The sequence below is a fragment of the Scomber scombrus genome, chromosome 2 (genome assembly GCF_963691925.1).
Source record: "Scomber scombrus chromosome 2, fScoSco1.1, whole genome shotgun sequence".
NCBI lineage: Eukaryota > Metazoa > Chordata > Actinopteri > Scombriformes > Scombridae > Scomber > Scomber scombrus.
Window position 1 is genome coordinate 12,556,696 of NC_084971.1, and position 14,454 is coordinate 12,571,149.

A 14,454-nucleotide genomic window follows, 5' to 3' on the forward strand; every position below is an offset into this window, starting at 1 on the left:
TGCCGACTGGTTAGAGTGTGACCGCTTCATGTGTGCTTTCTCCTGGTGTTTCAGGGAATCACCTTCGATGAGTTTAGATCCTTCTTCCAGTTTCTCAACAACCTTGAGGACTTTGCCATCGCCATGCAGATGTACAATTTCGCTTCTCGCTCAATTGGACAAGGTAGGAAGCGAGCAGCTACAGGCTCACAGGGTTTCTGCTTAGACACACGGATGCTGTGTTTCCTCTTCCGACTTGTTGTACAGAAAGTTACAAAAATATTTTACTTTGTCTCCTACCAGATGAGTTTGCGAGGGCAGTGTACGTGGCCACAGGTCTGAAGCTGACGCGTCACCTTGTCCACACTATCTTCAAGATCTTTGATGTAGATCATGACGACCAGCTCTCATACAAGGAATTCATTGGCATAATGAAGGATCGGCTGCACAGAGGAGCCAGGGTGAGGATCTGTGTGCGAAAGAAATTGAAAGATTAATGCTAGTAGAAGAAAAGTGTTTACAGATTTTTTTGATGTGCAAATTGGTCAGAGATATGCCAATACACAATTACACCAACTTGGAGAAACTAAATCATAGCCATTCACAACAGGTAGGACATGAAGTAAAAAGGAAGATTTTATTGATCCCATCACAGAAATTTGCCTCTCTCCACAAGGAGGTCAGAGGTCGAGGTCTGCTGCAGGGCTCCTACATCTAGATCATCTTAACTTCAGCAGTGCAGATGATTAGATATGCAGAATTACCCAGAAATCAAGAAAGCCTTCTATATTAAAGGAAATCTTTGCCAATTACAATGTCGGTAGTATATGCAAATGAACAATGTTTAACTTCCCTTCATGATGCCTGCACCCAGAGCTCCTAGCTCAAAGTCCACATGTGATGAAAAATGCATAATCCATGCTAAATGGCACACAATATTGCACATATTGGAAAGGTAATTGCTTGAACTGATGAAAAAACGTTAGTGTTGTTCCCAAAGAGGGACACTGCCCTCTAGTGGTGTTTTGTGATACAGCACTAGAGCACAGAGCCTCATTTCTAATTGTCTGATATGTGACAAACATCACTAACATTGCACAACAGTAATATGTAATCCTATGGACTTTTTTGGATGCTGTCTTCTCCTCACAGTCTTGGCTTATTAATAGTGTTATCTCTTCACATCTCTTTCTTTTTCTCCTTCTCTTCTTGCTTTGCCTGCATCCTTAATCTTTCGACTGCTCATCTGTCCTTCCAACAACATCCTTACCTTTTTCCTCTTTCCCATTTGTTTCTCCCGCCTCTCTCTTTTGTTGCTTCTACAACTCTCTATGTTTTTCTTTTTGTCTCACTCTTTCGCTGCTGTCATGGCGACTTTCTATGAACCTCTCAGGGCTATAAAGCTGTAGAGCGCCACACTTCTTTTAAATCCTGTCTGAAGAAGGAGCTGGCAAGCAGATAAGTATCAACAACAACCATAACAACCAAGATCAAGAGAGAATGTCACATTAAGTCCATGAAGTTCATTCATTTTTATGTTAGAATGAAATTATTTGAAAATGTTTTAATCCCAGAGTAATATATCTACTGTAACATTAGCACTATTAAATGTGGTGAATTTTGATGAATTTATATTATGACAGTACAACAATGCCACTAATCTACAAGCTAAAGACAACACTATTGTGTCTTCTGCAAATATTTACACAAAAGGGTAATTTAACTTAAAATGTGAAATCTCTGATATCTCAGATTCACCTGTCCCAACATAAACATACAGTGTCTTAACTCAACACCTCGTCCTACTGCGGCACATTAACAGAATGAGTAAATCTGAATTAAGTTGGGTGGAAAACACGTCTTTACAACAGTAAAGTGACAGTTAAATGATAAATGACAATTCCACTGTGTGAAATAAGTTGCTCTTTCATAATACACACCTCATTAAGAAATACATGTAAAAACAGATTTATTATAGAGTTATTAGTCCCCATTACTTCTACATCCTATAAAGTGGCATATTGTATTTTCCAGGTCATATGTAATGTGTTGGTAGGTGTACAGAGTTGCAACAGTGGGTTCCTGAATGTTTTCATTTGGGATAATCCAGAATATGTCCACAGCACAAAATCGTAAAGAAAAAAAAGTATTTTTGAAATTTTGAAAGTTTTATCCCCACTTCAGCACTTTCACCCAGACAAAGTTACGAGATTAAGGAAATACACCCCAGAGTAGCTGTTTCCTCTTGAATGTTTAGTTTTCACTGTGCCAATAGTATAAATCATAGTTAGAAGAACTGATTTGTAGCCCCTGCATGACCATGCCACCCTTTGCTCTGTGTTTACCAGGTGAAGGGCCAACACCATGCCTCCTTCTCCAGCTGTGTTCGCTCTGGGGCCAGGAAACAAGTGCACAAGCTCTGGAGGAGGTACAACGAAAAGCCGTAGAGGAGGAGAGAGAAAGAACACAGAAAAAAACATATAGGAAGACGATTAAAAAAACATGTCTGATTGATGGAATGACTTGAATTGAGCTCTGACTTTTATATAAATAAGTCGAGTGGACGTCCAAAGCTGATAACAATTACAAGCATGACTGCCACAACTAACTGACATTCTTGATGCTGATAATGAGCAACATCGTTCCTCTTTTAGTTCCTGTCTTCTCAGTCACCTGCTGCCAATCATCCCAAATATTATTTACAGTGTATTAAAACACAATAGATTAGAATAGTAGTTTACTGTATGAGGATGGCACCCCACAACAGTAGAAAACTACTAATGATTTTTTTAAAATTATGAATAAATCTAAATGACTTAGTTTCCATTGCTTACTTAATCTGACCAGCCAAGTATTCATTTATAATGTAATATATAAACAATATGATATTATGTACCAACAAGATATATATATATATTTTTTTTACTTTTTACGTGCTGCCAACAAATGATATTTTCACTCAGTGAATGACCTGATTATTTACTTCATCAAAATACTCTATGAATTATTTTGGGAGAGGTAGAATAATAACTCATTCACAATAAGAGTTGAGCTGCTGCACTACAAACTGTAAAAACTGAAGGAGCACAACAATAACTATATTGCCAAATTCTGATAGTTACGAAGAGATTGACATAAAGTATCATTGGTAAAATAATATATTCACATACACTAAAATTGTAGAATTTCTGGAATTAAAGTATTCTGAATATGCATTGTATTCAACTCAGTCCAATCAATCTGTCTTTTTTCATTTAAATATGTTTGATCTCTTATAGCCAGTATAGATTTTGTTACTTAAGATGCTTTTTTATTGCACTGAATATATAAACACTAATGGTCCAGTTAGTAATGCTATATTATCCTTATAATATTAATACAGCATTTGAGATGGATTTGGATGTGACAGCACAGAACATGAAGACAATAGGGTGATGCAATTTATATTCGTCATTTCTGTATTTTTACATAACTGAATCTTCAGTGTCTTGACCCATGTGTTTGAGTGTCTTAGGTGCATGTATGACATATATCCACATAGGTGCCTTCTATTTATCCCCTTTCTCATTCAACAGTTGTATTTTCAACAATTATACCAGCACTGGGTAGTTTTTAATAGCAACAAGACTAACGTGCAATGATTACATAATATGTACTATATGTAATTCATATCATCCAATCTTCAATGTTGTAATTTATCATGAATTATTGAATATAATTTGTGGCTGTCGTGGTGTGAAGTATGGAATATAATTTCAATATGTTTATATGAAGGAATAAGTCTAGATGTGTGAGGAATGGTGGGGTTTTGCCAAGTTATTTCTCATAATGTAAATTATTTTCATTATGTGTGGAATAAGTAATGTATTTGTCACATCAGTAGAACTGGTGAATACATCTTCATGCATGAATAAACTATTTTAGGAGGACTTGTGTAATCAGTGGTGTCATTTGAGCATGCGCAACGAAAGCTTTGAGGCACTCCTTAATTATCGACAAACCTGCTACGCTTTCAATTTTAGCGTCAAAGTCTGAATATTCCTTCAAGGTAAAATTTAATCTGCTGCAGTCCAACTAATGTTACATTGGTAAATTGTTTTTTCTAATGTTGGTATCAAAGTGGCATCAACAAAGGGTAGTTATTCTACACTGTAGGAGTTAGCTAACAATTAACATTAGCTGTTAAAGTATTGACTTGAGTTATCAACCGGGAAACTATCAGGTGCGTCTTTTCTTGCACACTTTTGCCAGTTTTATTCTTTATTGTGTATTTGCTGAAGTTTATATGTGGTTTTTCAGACTGAAGAGGCGGAAAAACGAATATAATCTAGTTAAATTTCATTAAATGATGTCGGATACTAATTAATTATCGTTATGGTGAGGTCTGCTGAAACAGTTTTTTTCAGTTATCATTGGTTCAAAGGGCATCATTACAACGTTAATAACAAATTGTTTGTTTCACTACGTTGTGAAAAGTTTGTTTTCTTGTCAAGTTTGAGCTCTTTTTATTGAAATCTTTGTCAAATACTGCCCCCGTGTGTCCAACTGAGACAACTGCCGATCAAAAGGCTAAACCAAAGACGGGAAGGTTTTCTTGTCGGTCTCAGACCACTAAAAATACATATTATTATTGTTTTTTAAAAAATCTATAATGAGCAATTTAATACCAGGTTGAACATTTTCACTGACCTGTTTTCTCAGACCACTTCTATGGTGTGTCTGTAGTCCACCAGTTGTGTAGATCCGGAACATGCCGGAACTATGTTCCCCTCGCTGCTTTCTGTCAGGAACACTATAAACGACGCACCGTGTAAACTAACATTCACCTCCCGTAAACGCCAAATAAGTACTCCTAATATACAAAGAAATCTGCCCGGTTTAGTTTAATTACATTGTTGAAACAATACGATCACAGATCAGAGTGATTCTGGTACTTTCGTGTTTCAAAAGCGAGTAATTAAATAAAATGCAATGACGTATGTGGCTGCTTCGCAAAGCATGCTGGGTCTTGTGAACTGTGATTATAAGTAAATAAAATCATTTAGGCCAATATTAACATGATATTAATGTGATGCATAGTTGCTAAACTTTGCTCACTACACATTAACTTTGTTTTATATTCTTATGAGAGAGTGAAGATGAAACCTGAGTGAGAATGACTCTCCTGTAGATAGCTTCCTGTCTCCATCAAGTTACACGTTAAGACTATACTTTCAGGGATCATTTCTATAGTTTCTGACTTGAGAAATGTGTTTCTAAAGTGATTGGTCTCGCCAACCACGAGGATGAGATTTGATATTCTTTCCTGAGCGTGAAGCGGACAGAGAGTAATGATTCAGTTCATACACTCTCTATCATTGATGACCGTTCACTGCTTCCTAGTGGAGCAGTGAGGGAAAGGATATGATCAGAGTGGTTTTCTTAAAATGGTGCACAAACAAAATATTTGACAGCTGCTTCCAGGTGTATGTAATTATGAATGTTTTGGAGTGGGATGCATGTGGTGTAATTATAGTCCGTTCATATAGTGTGACGTTATATCCTTTCAATAAATCTGTTGGTTGATAGGAGGTAAAAAAAAAAGTTTGATTATCAATCTGTTAGAGAAAAGTCGTGCCAGTTTTTTGACAGTGTTTACCCGTTCCTTGCTTCCACGTGTAGCATTGAGGAAGGAACATGGTACAGTGATGATGACTGGTTTGCAGAAAATTGTGAAAATATCTATTAAAAAAGCCGGAATTCAGTGTAAACTGTGAACTATAGCAGTGTACCAACTGCATCTCCCACCCTCAGAAAAGCTGGTTTGTGATTTCTTTGATTATTTTAATACTGTAGTAAATAGTCAAACATATTGTCACTTGACACGAATAAAGGACAAAAGGTTTGATTATCAATCATTTAGAGAGTAGAGGCTTTTCTCTTGCCAGTATTTTGAGTTGTGATAATCTGTGTAATTTTGCAATCTTTGAACTACTCTATTCTTCTTCATTTCCCTCACAATTTAAAAAACCTAAAACCTAAAATTTAAAAAACTTTTACCCAACCTTCTCTATGTCAGTGCTGCTTTCTCTGCTGTCTGTGCTCTCTGTATCACAGCTGTGCACTGATTGGCTGTGCAGTGCTCTGACATTTACATAAACAGATATGACTGGACTAGACTCAGCAACTGGTGGAGCTGCTTTATGGCAGGCAGCAACCCTGAGTGAGAGTCACTGTGCAGTGAATCAGGTTCAGTTTTCACACTTAGTCACATTAAGACTATACTTTCAGGGATCATTTCTATAGTTTCTGACTTGAGAAATGTGTTTCTAAAGTGATTGGTCTCGCCAACCACGAGGATGAGACTTGATATTCTTTCCTGAGCGTGAAGCGGACAGAGAGTAATGATTCAGTTCATATGCTCACTATCATTGATGACCGTTCACTGCTTCCTAGTGGAGTAGTGAGGGAAGGAATATGATCAGAGTGGTTTTCTTAAAATGGTGAAATAATACAATAAGTTATACAAGTGGTAGTACCCTGATATTGACACTTTTTTTTAAAATCAGACAAAACAAAAGAAATACCAATATATCTATTTGTTTTTTTTTCATATAATTAACAAACAGGCAGTACAGCAATGTTTATTCTTCACATACATTTTAAAAAACCCGATAAAATAAAGACTTTCTTAGCCAGTGCTCCATTCACTTAAGCCAATTCCTATTACATTTTAGTGAGGTAGTATTGGACTAGAGTAAACAATGAATAAAATGAAGCACTTGTGAGGATTACTTTTAAATTTGCAAACAAAAATTGCTTAAAGTGTGACTTTCTATTTGCATTTAGGCCACTCATCATTCACCAGAAAAACAAACACAAAAATAGGCAACTACCTTTTGATGTGTGCAAAAGAGGTTGCTTCACTAAACTCCAACATAACATTCAAACAGAAGCTCTATAGATCTTTGGCCTGTCCTATATTGTTGTTAAATTTACACAGCCTTAAAATGGACTACTTTTGCTGTGAAGTAAATAAAACAAAGAAAGAATGAAAAAAGAAAGAACTGAAGGGGCAGCAAGTCCACATTCTGATGAGGGAAATTAGAGAGAAGGGTTTGTGTGTGCGCGCGCGTGATTGCGTGCGTGAGTGAGTGAGTGAGAGAGAGATAGTAAGAAAAGAAAAGAGAAAAAATATATGAAGAGAAAAAGAGGGAAAGAAAGAGTGAGATCCATGTGTGAAGACTGTAGTTTTGACAGTGAAATTCTTCACAAAGGTTCAAACTAAAATTGAAAACAACACTGATCACCGGTTACCTGGATAATTCCTGGCTTTCTGAAACGCGTCTGTTAATGAACTTCAATGAAGTGGCGGTATCTGTCTGCTCTCTCTCCTCACGTTGTTTCTCTTGTACCTCGTCATGCACTTTTGGGTGGCAGTTTTTTAAATGCTTCGTTAGATTTGTGGTATTGCCACAGTATCTCACAGTTTTGTCACATATATCACATTTTGGGTCGGGGCTATTGGCCATTTCAAAATAACTCCACACAATGCTCCGTTTACGCTCTGCCATTTTTTGCAACTGGCACTCAAGTTTGTTTCTGTGTGTGCCTTACTACAGCCGTTCTCGGAGCTGAGTGAGAACGCAGAAGGAAAAGTAGTTCCTATCCAAACCAACAATTGAAAGAATGAGCAAAAATACTCCGAAAATTATATTAAATTTAATAATCTGATTAAACTATTGATTTGTATCGATTTTTTAAGATGAGGATCCATCCTTAAAACTGACTATTAGGATTGAAATATCGATATTTTGGTACCGATCCACCCATCACTATAAAATACAAAGTACCTGAAAGCTGCTGCTAGGTGAATGTAATCACAAATGTTTCTTCGTGGAATTCATGAATGTGTATATATAGTCTGTTCATATAGTGACATTAGACCCTTTCAATAAATCTGTTGTTTGATAGGAGTTACAGAAATGTTGATTATCAATCAGTTAGAGAACTATTAATCTTTGAACTACTCTATTCTTCTTCATTTCCCTCACAATTTAAAAAAAAATGTTTACCCAACCTTCTTTATGTCAGTGCTGCTTTCTCTGCTGTCTGTGCTCTCTGTATCACAGCTGTGCACTGATTGGCTGTGCAGTGCTCTGACATTTACATAAACAGATATGACTGGACGAGACTCAGCAACTGGTGGAGCTGCTTGATGACAGGCAGCAACCCTGAGTGAGAGTCACTGTGCAGTGAATCAGGTTCAGTTTTCACACTTAGTCACATTAAGACTATACTTTCAGGGATCATTTCTATAGTTTCTGACTTGAGAAATGTGTTTCTAAAGTGATTGGTCTCGCCAACCACGAGGATGAGACTTGATATTCTTTCCTGAGCGTGAAGCGGACAGAGAGTAATGATTCAGTTCATATGCTCACTGTCATTGATGACCGTTTATTGCTTCCTAGTGGAGTAGTGAGGGAAGGAATATGATCAGAGTGGTTTGCCCAAAATGGTGAAATAATAAAATATAAAGTACCTGTTGTGACAATGTGGGTGAAACCTATCATTTGTCACCTTTTTCTTTCACCATAAACACCTCTTAATTTATTAATTTGACTATGCTTGTTTGTTTAAACCGTTAGTTTACCAGTAATCATATGCAGATGCATATTATCCCGGGTTTATTTGTTAGGGACCGAGCCGAAAGGCAAGAGGGCGAGGATTCCAGAGGAGTCCCGCCCTTGCCTGGAGGCAAGGACCCTATTGAATTTGTATCGTTTTTAGGGACCGAGCCGAAAGGCAAGAGGGCGAGGACTCCAGAGGAGTCCTGCCCTTGCCTGGAGGCAAGGACCCTATTGAATTTGTACCGTTTTTTTCCCCTATTATTATTATTCTTCTACCGCCTCTTTGCGCCTTAATTTGACCCCCTAAACCTGCTCCAAAACTCACCAAATTCGGAACGCACATCAGGTCTGGCGAAAAATTCGATACAATGGAAAAACAAACAACGTCGAACTCTCTAGCGCCACCTAGAAACACTAAAACGGCCACTACGCCTGATAGGAATGTCGTAGAAAGATCAAACCAAAACTCAATTGTTTGTCTTATCAATACCTACAAATCACGCGCTGACACCCCTGACCTAAATCCAACAGGAAGTGCACAATTTGCTGTTACATGTGGTATTTTTGACGATTCTTGGCCTGCTACAAACGCTATCTTGTCCAAGGGCATTCATCGTGGCGGCTTCAAACTTAAATAGCTGACTGAGCACACCCTGCTGCACAAACGATCTGAACAACTTTTCCATTACTCGTCCGGTTTGGATTTTAGAAGCCCTCAAAGGTCAAGTGCCCAAAAACCCTCGCCAAAACGCTCCCATAGACAATGAATGGGAGGAGAGTCTCATGCCACTTTGACCCTAAATTTGACCACCTAAACATGCTCCAGGACAGACCAAATTCAACACGCACATCAGGCCTGGCCATGAATTTGATAAAATGGAAAAATTAACCCCAAAAGTGCCAAAATGGGCTCTCTAGCGCCACCTAGAAACAGTAAAACGGCTCTAGCACCACCTAGAAACAATTAAAAACGGCCACTACGCCTGATAGGAATGTTGTAGAAAGATCAAACCAAAACTCAATTGTTTGTCTTATCAAGACCTACAAATCACGCGCTGACACCCCTGACCTAAATCCAACAGGAAGTGCACAGTTTGCCGTTACATGTGGGATCTTTGACGATTTTTCAGCCACCTAGAAACAGTTAAATGGCCACTACGCCTGATAGGAATTTCGTAGAAAGATCAAACCAAAACTCAATTGTTTGTCTTATCAAGACCTACAAATCACGCGCTGACACCCCTGACCTAAATCCAACAGGAAGTGCACAATTTGCCGTTACATGTGGGATTTTCGACGATTTTTCAGGCTTTTCAAAATATATATATTATTCCTGCATACTTTTAGTTACAGACTCCATTCAAACGTCAAAATGTAGCCACAAGTCTCATCTATAGACGTGTGTAATTTGGTCTTGCTATGTTTTATACTTTTTGATCTGTGGCCCGACATGTGCACCCTGTTCCTCTCCCATTCAAACTGCACTCTGCCTGCTGTCTGCCCATGCTCTCTCCTCATGTGCTCGAGTCGTTAACTACCATGGCAACGACTGTGTGTGTGTGTGTATGCAGCTGGCTCAGCCAGGTTAGTGTGCCATTTATTATTATGCTTCTTCAACCGCCTCTTTGCGCCTTAATTTGACCCCCTAAACCTGCTCCAAAACTCACCAAATGTGGAATGCACATCAGGTCTGGCCATAAGTTCAATAAAATGGAAAAACAAACAACGTCGAACTCTCTAGCGCCACCTAGAAACAGTAAAACGGCCACTACGCCTGATAGGAATGTCGTAGAAAGATCAAACCAAAACTCAATTGTTTGTCTTATCAAGACCTACAAATCACGCGCTGACACCACTGACCTAAATCCAACAGGAAGTGCACAGTTTGCCTTTTAAATGTATGATTTTGGACGATTTTTCAGGCTTTTTCAAAATATATATATTATTCCTGCATACTTTCAGCTATAGACTTCATTCAAACGTCGAAATGTAGCCACAAGTCTCATCTATAGATGTGTGTAATTTGGTCCGGCTATGTTTTACACTTTTTGATCTGCGGATACACATGTGCACCCTGTTCCTCTCCCATTCAATCCCACATCTCCAGTCTGCCAATGCTCTGCAGTCGTTAACTACCATGGCAACGACTGTGTGTTGGCTGAGCCAGGTTCATTTGTGGTCTTAGTGTGCCACCCAGTGGAGAAAACTTGTCATGATACCTGATAAGGACGTTTTTTGATTCTAGTTCAAGTTTATTGACTGTATTATTATGATTTTAGATATCTGTGCAGTCTGTCAACTATTTCACTGACATTGCTGTCAAAGTCTAAATCAAACACGAATTACATGAGCATGAACTACAAACATATCTACAGGTTTCACTGGAAATAAGTTCCTTTCCTGTTTGACTCATCAAAGTGGTAGTTCACTTCAGTTGCTCAGTCTAAATGTCTACACAGACAGAGAGAGAGATTGTGTGTGTAACGTGTATCTACTTATTGCAGTGTCCGATAAATGCCCAAGTCTGAATGCGTCTAAATGCACCCGACGGAAACCTTTCCGCTTCGCCGCGGCCCGACGTGCGCAAGGGGGCGAGGTCCCGCCCAACGCTGCTCGCAGCTTTAATTTTACATTATATTTGGTTACAATTTACATTCAAGTTATGCATTGTCTCTTTGGAAGAACCACCCAACTACTTCCTGTATTTATACACTGGTGATGTCAGTGGGCTAGACTAAGCATGGGGGATTTATTTTACTCAGTTAAAGGGCTCATGTCATGTGTTTGATTAATTCTTGTTTTGGCTTATGGAAATGTTGGGAACAATGGGTGGTAAACAGTGTTGACTGATACAAGTATTTGCTATATACAAGTAGCATTGTTGAGTGCCAATTGGTAAGGGGGAGAATACCCCTGTAGTAATGGTTCTGCCTAATTGAGAGGAGGGCCTATTTAAGGGGAGAGATGTAGGTTTAGAGGAGGTTTTATTTTATTTTATTTAGTTTTTGTTTGTTTTTCCCTTTTTCTCTTTTCCTTAACCTTTCCTTACTTCTCCTTAAATTTTCATCCTTCTGTCCTTTCAACGTTCATCTATCTCTCTCCCTCTTTTCTCTTTTTCTTCCTGCTTGGCCCACATGCGCCCTCCCTCTGCCAGAGTCCTGCCCCTCTTGCCGCCCACCAAGCTCCACCTTCAATGAATAGAAAAGGGCACAAGCCCTGAACTATTCCTCCAGGCTCAAGATAAAAAATAAAAAAGTAGAATTAGAGGAGGTCAGAGGACGAGGGTGTAGCTGTGTGCACTTGTTCATGCTTTAGTTGAGTACCTTGAGTTAAGCCAGTTCATTTTTGATTGTTTGTATTCTTTTCATTTTTGGACACATGTTCTTGTTGTTGTTAAGTTGGACTGAATAAATCAGTTTTTACTCATTCAAACAACAGCCTGAGTCTGCCTGCCTACCACCTTCTTTGTCACTTGAAAGCTGCTGCTAGGTGTATGTAGTCACAAAAGTTTCTCAGTGGAAATGTATATTTAGTCTGTTCATTTAGTGACATTAGATCCCATTTCTATAGTTTCTGACTTGAGAAATGTGTTTCTAAAGTGTTTGGTCTCACCATCCACGACAACTAGTTTTGGAAAGAGAGTAATGGTTTGTTTCATAAGCTCTCTGTCATTGGTGACCGTTCTTCGCTTCTTCCAGGAGTAATGAAGGAGGGAATATGATCAGAGTAGTTTGCAGAATCATGTCAAAGTTTAAAATAATTAAATATGTATACGTGTTCAGAGTAGTGTAACAGTTTAACACAATATGTTTAATAACAAAGTTTCAATCTTAACTACATCAACTTCAAAACAATATTTTACTTTAGTTTAGAAACAATGATGGAGAGGGTTTGCTCAGCTTTAATGCTGTGTAATTTGTTGGTTGATCAGTTGAATGGCAAAATGATTTGTTATAATTTTGATAACTCTAATCCAGTAAAAATTCAATGTATTTTTTGTTTCAGTCTTTTTTCAGTTTTAGACTGTTGGTCAGCTTAGTTCTTCACTTCAAACTCCAAGAATCACTCTTTTACACTACTTCTGAATTTAATACAATTATTCATCAAAAACACATTCAACAGGATGACCAATAATTAAATTGTTGTCCCACCCATACTAGAGGTAGGGATACATTTGACACCAACTAGTTCATAGACTGTCTTGTTCAACCATGTCCGGTTTAAACCTGCTCAGAGTGGCCACACTGACGGTGCAATAAGAAGCTGGCTGTCATACGGTGGTGAAATGTGAAAATAGTAGAAATAGCGGAGGACATTTCGTCTCACATCTGGGCTATCTTGTGTTTTTTTTTTTACATAAAAACATAAACTGGACATGACTCATCAACAAGAAGCGCTTGTTGAGAACAGGGAGAAACCCTGAGTGAGAGTCACTGTGCAGTGAATGACATACAGTTTTCTCACTGAGTCACATTAAGACTATACTTTCAGGGATCATTTCTATAGTTTCTGACTTGAGAAATGTGTTTCTAAAGCGATTGGTCTCGCCAACCACGATGATGAGTTTTGATATTTCCTTCTGAGCGTGAAGCAGATAGAGAGTAATGATTCACTTCATATGCTCTTTATCATTGATGACCGTTCACTGCTTCCTAGTGGAGCAGTGAGGGAGGGAACATGATCAGAGTGGTTTGCAGTAAATGGTACAACTGAAAATCCAAAATAGCTTATTTTTAGTGTTAACTATATAAGGTTTCATTTTTCATTTCACACTGAGAAAAGCCCATTTGTGATGTATTTGGTTATTTTAATACTGTATTAAATAGTCAAACATATCGTTTTTCTCTTGACATGCGTAAAAGACAAAAGGTTTGATTATCAATCATTTAGAGGTGATACTTTTGTCTTGCCAGTATTTTGAGTTGAGTTGTAATGTTTTACAATCAATTATGGGTGGATAACTTTTTGTACTGAATCAAGTTGTCAAGTAAATCGTTTGCCAATTCACTGAAATAAAAGGCACACTTTTTTGTTAATCTATTGATTTGTCATGTATCATGTAAACCAACTTTTCACTATTTCCAGCTTTTAAAATGTATGGATTTGCTGCTTTCTCTGTTGTCTGTGTGCTCTCTGTATCACAGCTGGGCACTGATTGGCTGTGCAGTGCTTTTGCATTTACATAAACATATATGACTGGACTAGACTCAGCAACTGGTGGAGCTGCTTGATGGCAGGCAGCGACCCTGAGTGAGAGTCACTGTGCAGTGAATGAGATGCAGTTTTCACACTCAGTCACATTAAGACTATACTTTCAGGGATCATTTCTATAGTTTCTGACTTGAGAAATGCGTTTCTAAAGTGATTGGTCTCACCATCCATGATGACGAGTTTTGATATTCCCTTCTGAGCGTGAAGCAGATAGAGAGTAATGATTCAGTTCATATGCTCTTTGTCATTGGTGACTGTTCTTTGCTTCTTCTAGGAGTATTGAGGGAGGGAATATGATCAGAGTGGTTGTAGCTATAATGGGAAATAATAAGAAATGTGACTTAGTCAAAAGCTCCATGTGGCTATTTCTTAAGCTGAGTATTCAATATTAAATCTACTCCAAGCTAGACTGATTAAGTGATGGAAAGTGTTACTTGACAGTGTTTTAGTTTTGCAGTGTGTCAGCTACAGTAAGAGTGTGCTATCTGAAATTGTGATATCTTGTATGGATATAAATAATTGCAAAACAACAGCAGTTCTTCGCCTGGGAAATTTTGTATTTTTTAGACACAATTAAATAACTAAATTAACCTCAAACTTGAGTGATGCATATTATAGCAAAGGATGGAGGATAAATGGCTGCTTTCACAGCAGG

At 38.1% G+C, this 14,454-nt stretch overlaps 1 protein-coding gene and 5 non-coding genes across 7 annotated transcripts in view; all 6 read left to right on the forward strand.

The window, feature by feature from the left end:
* The window catches only part of LOC133990336 (calcium uptake protein 3, mitochondrial-like), a 31,047-nt gene extending 29,107 nt beyond the window's left edge, over window positions 1-1,940 (forward strand). For both annotated transcript variants that reach the window (XM_062428621.1, XM_062428629.1), the window contains 3 exons: window positions 55-163; window positions 283-440; window positions 1,373-1,940. In XM_062428621.1, the coding sequence (XP_062284605.1) occupies window positions 55-163; window positions 283-440; window positions 1,373-1,441 (336 nt within the window). In that variant the 3' untranslated portion in view covers window positions 1,442-1,940. The remainder of the gene's footprint in view (window positions 1-54; window positions 164-282; window positions 441-1,372) is intronic.
* Window positions 1,941-5,180: 3,240 nt separating this feature from the next.
* On the forward strand, window positions 5,181-5,396 carry LOC134002330 (small nucleolar RNA U3). Its single transcript, XR_009927589.1, has one exon. It is a non-coding gene; the product is annotated as a small nucleolar RNA U3 (small nucleolar RNA).
* Window positions 5,397-6,233: 837 nt separating this feature from the next.
* Window positions 6,234-6,449, forward strand: LOC134002340 (small nucleolar RNA U3). Its single transcript, XR_009927591.1, has one exon. It is a non-coding gene; the product is annotated as a small nucleolar RNA U3 (small nucleolar RNA).
* Window positions 6,450-8,248: 1,799 nt separating this feature from the next.
* LOC134002333 (small nucleolar RNA U3) lies at window positions 8,249-8,464 on the forward strand. Its single transcript, XR_009927590.1, has one exon. It is a non-coding gene; the product is annotated as a small nucleolar RNA U3 (small nucleolar RNA).
* A 4,599-nt stretch (window positions 8,465-13,063) lies between these two features.
* On the forward strand, window positions 13,064-13,279 carry LOC134002322 (small nucleolar RNA U3). The gene has a single exon (XR_009927588.1). It is a non-coding gene; the product is annotated as a small nucleolar RNA U3 (small nucleolar RNA).
* Window positions 13,280-13,890: 611 nt separating this feature from the next.
* On the forward strand, window positions 13,891-14,106 carry LOC134002347 (small nucleolar RNA U3). Its single transcript, XR_009927592.1, has one exon. It is a non-coding gene; the product is annotated as a small nucleolar RNA U3 (small nucleolar RNA).
* The last annotated feature ends 348 nt before the right edge of the window (window positions 14,107-14,454 follow it).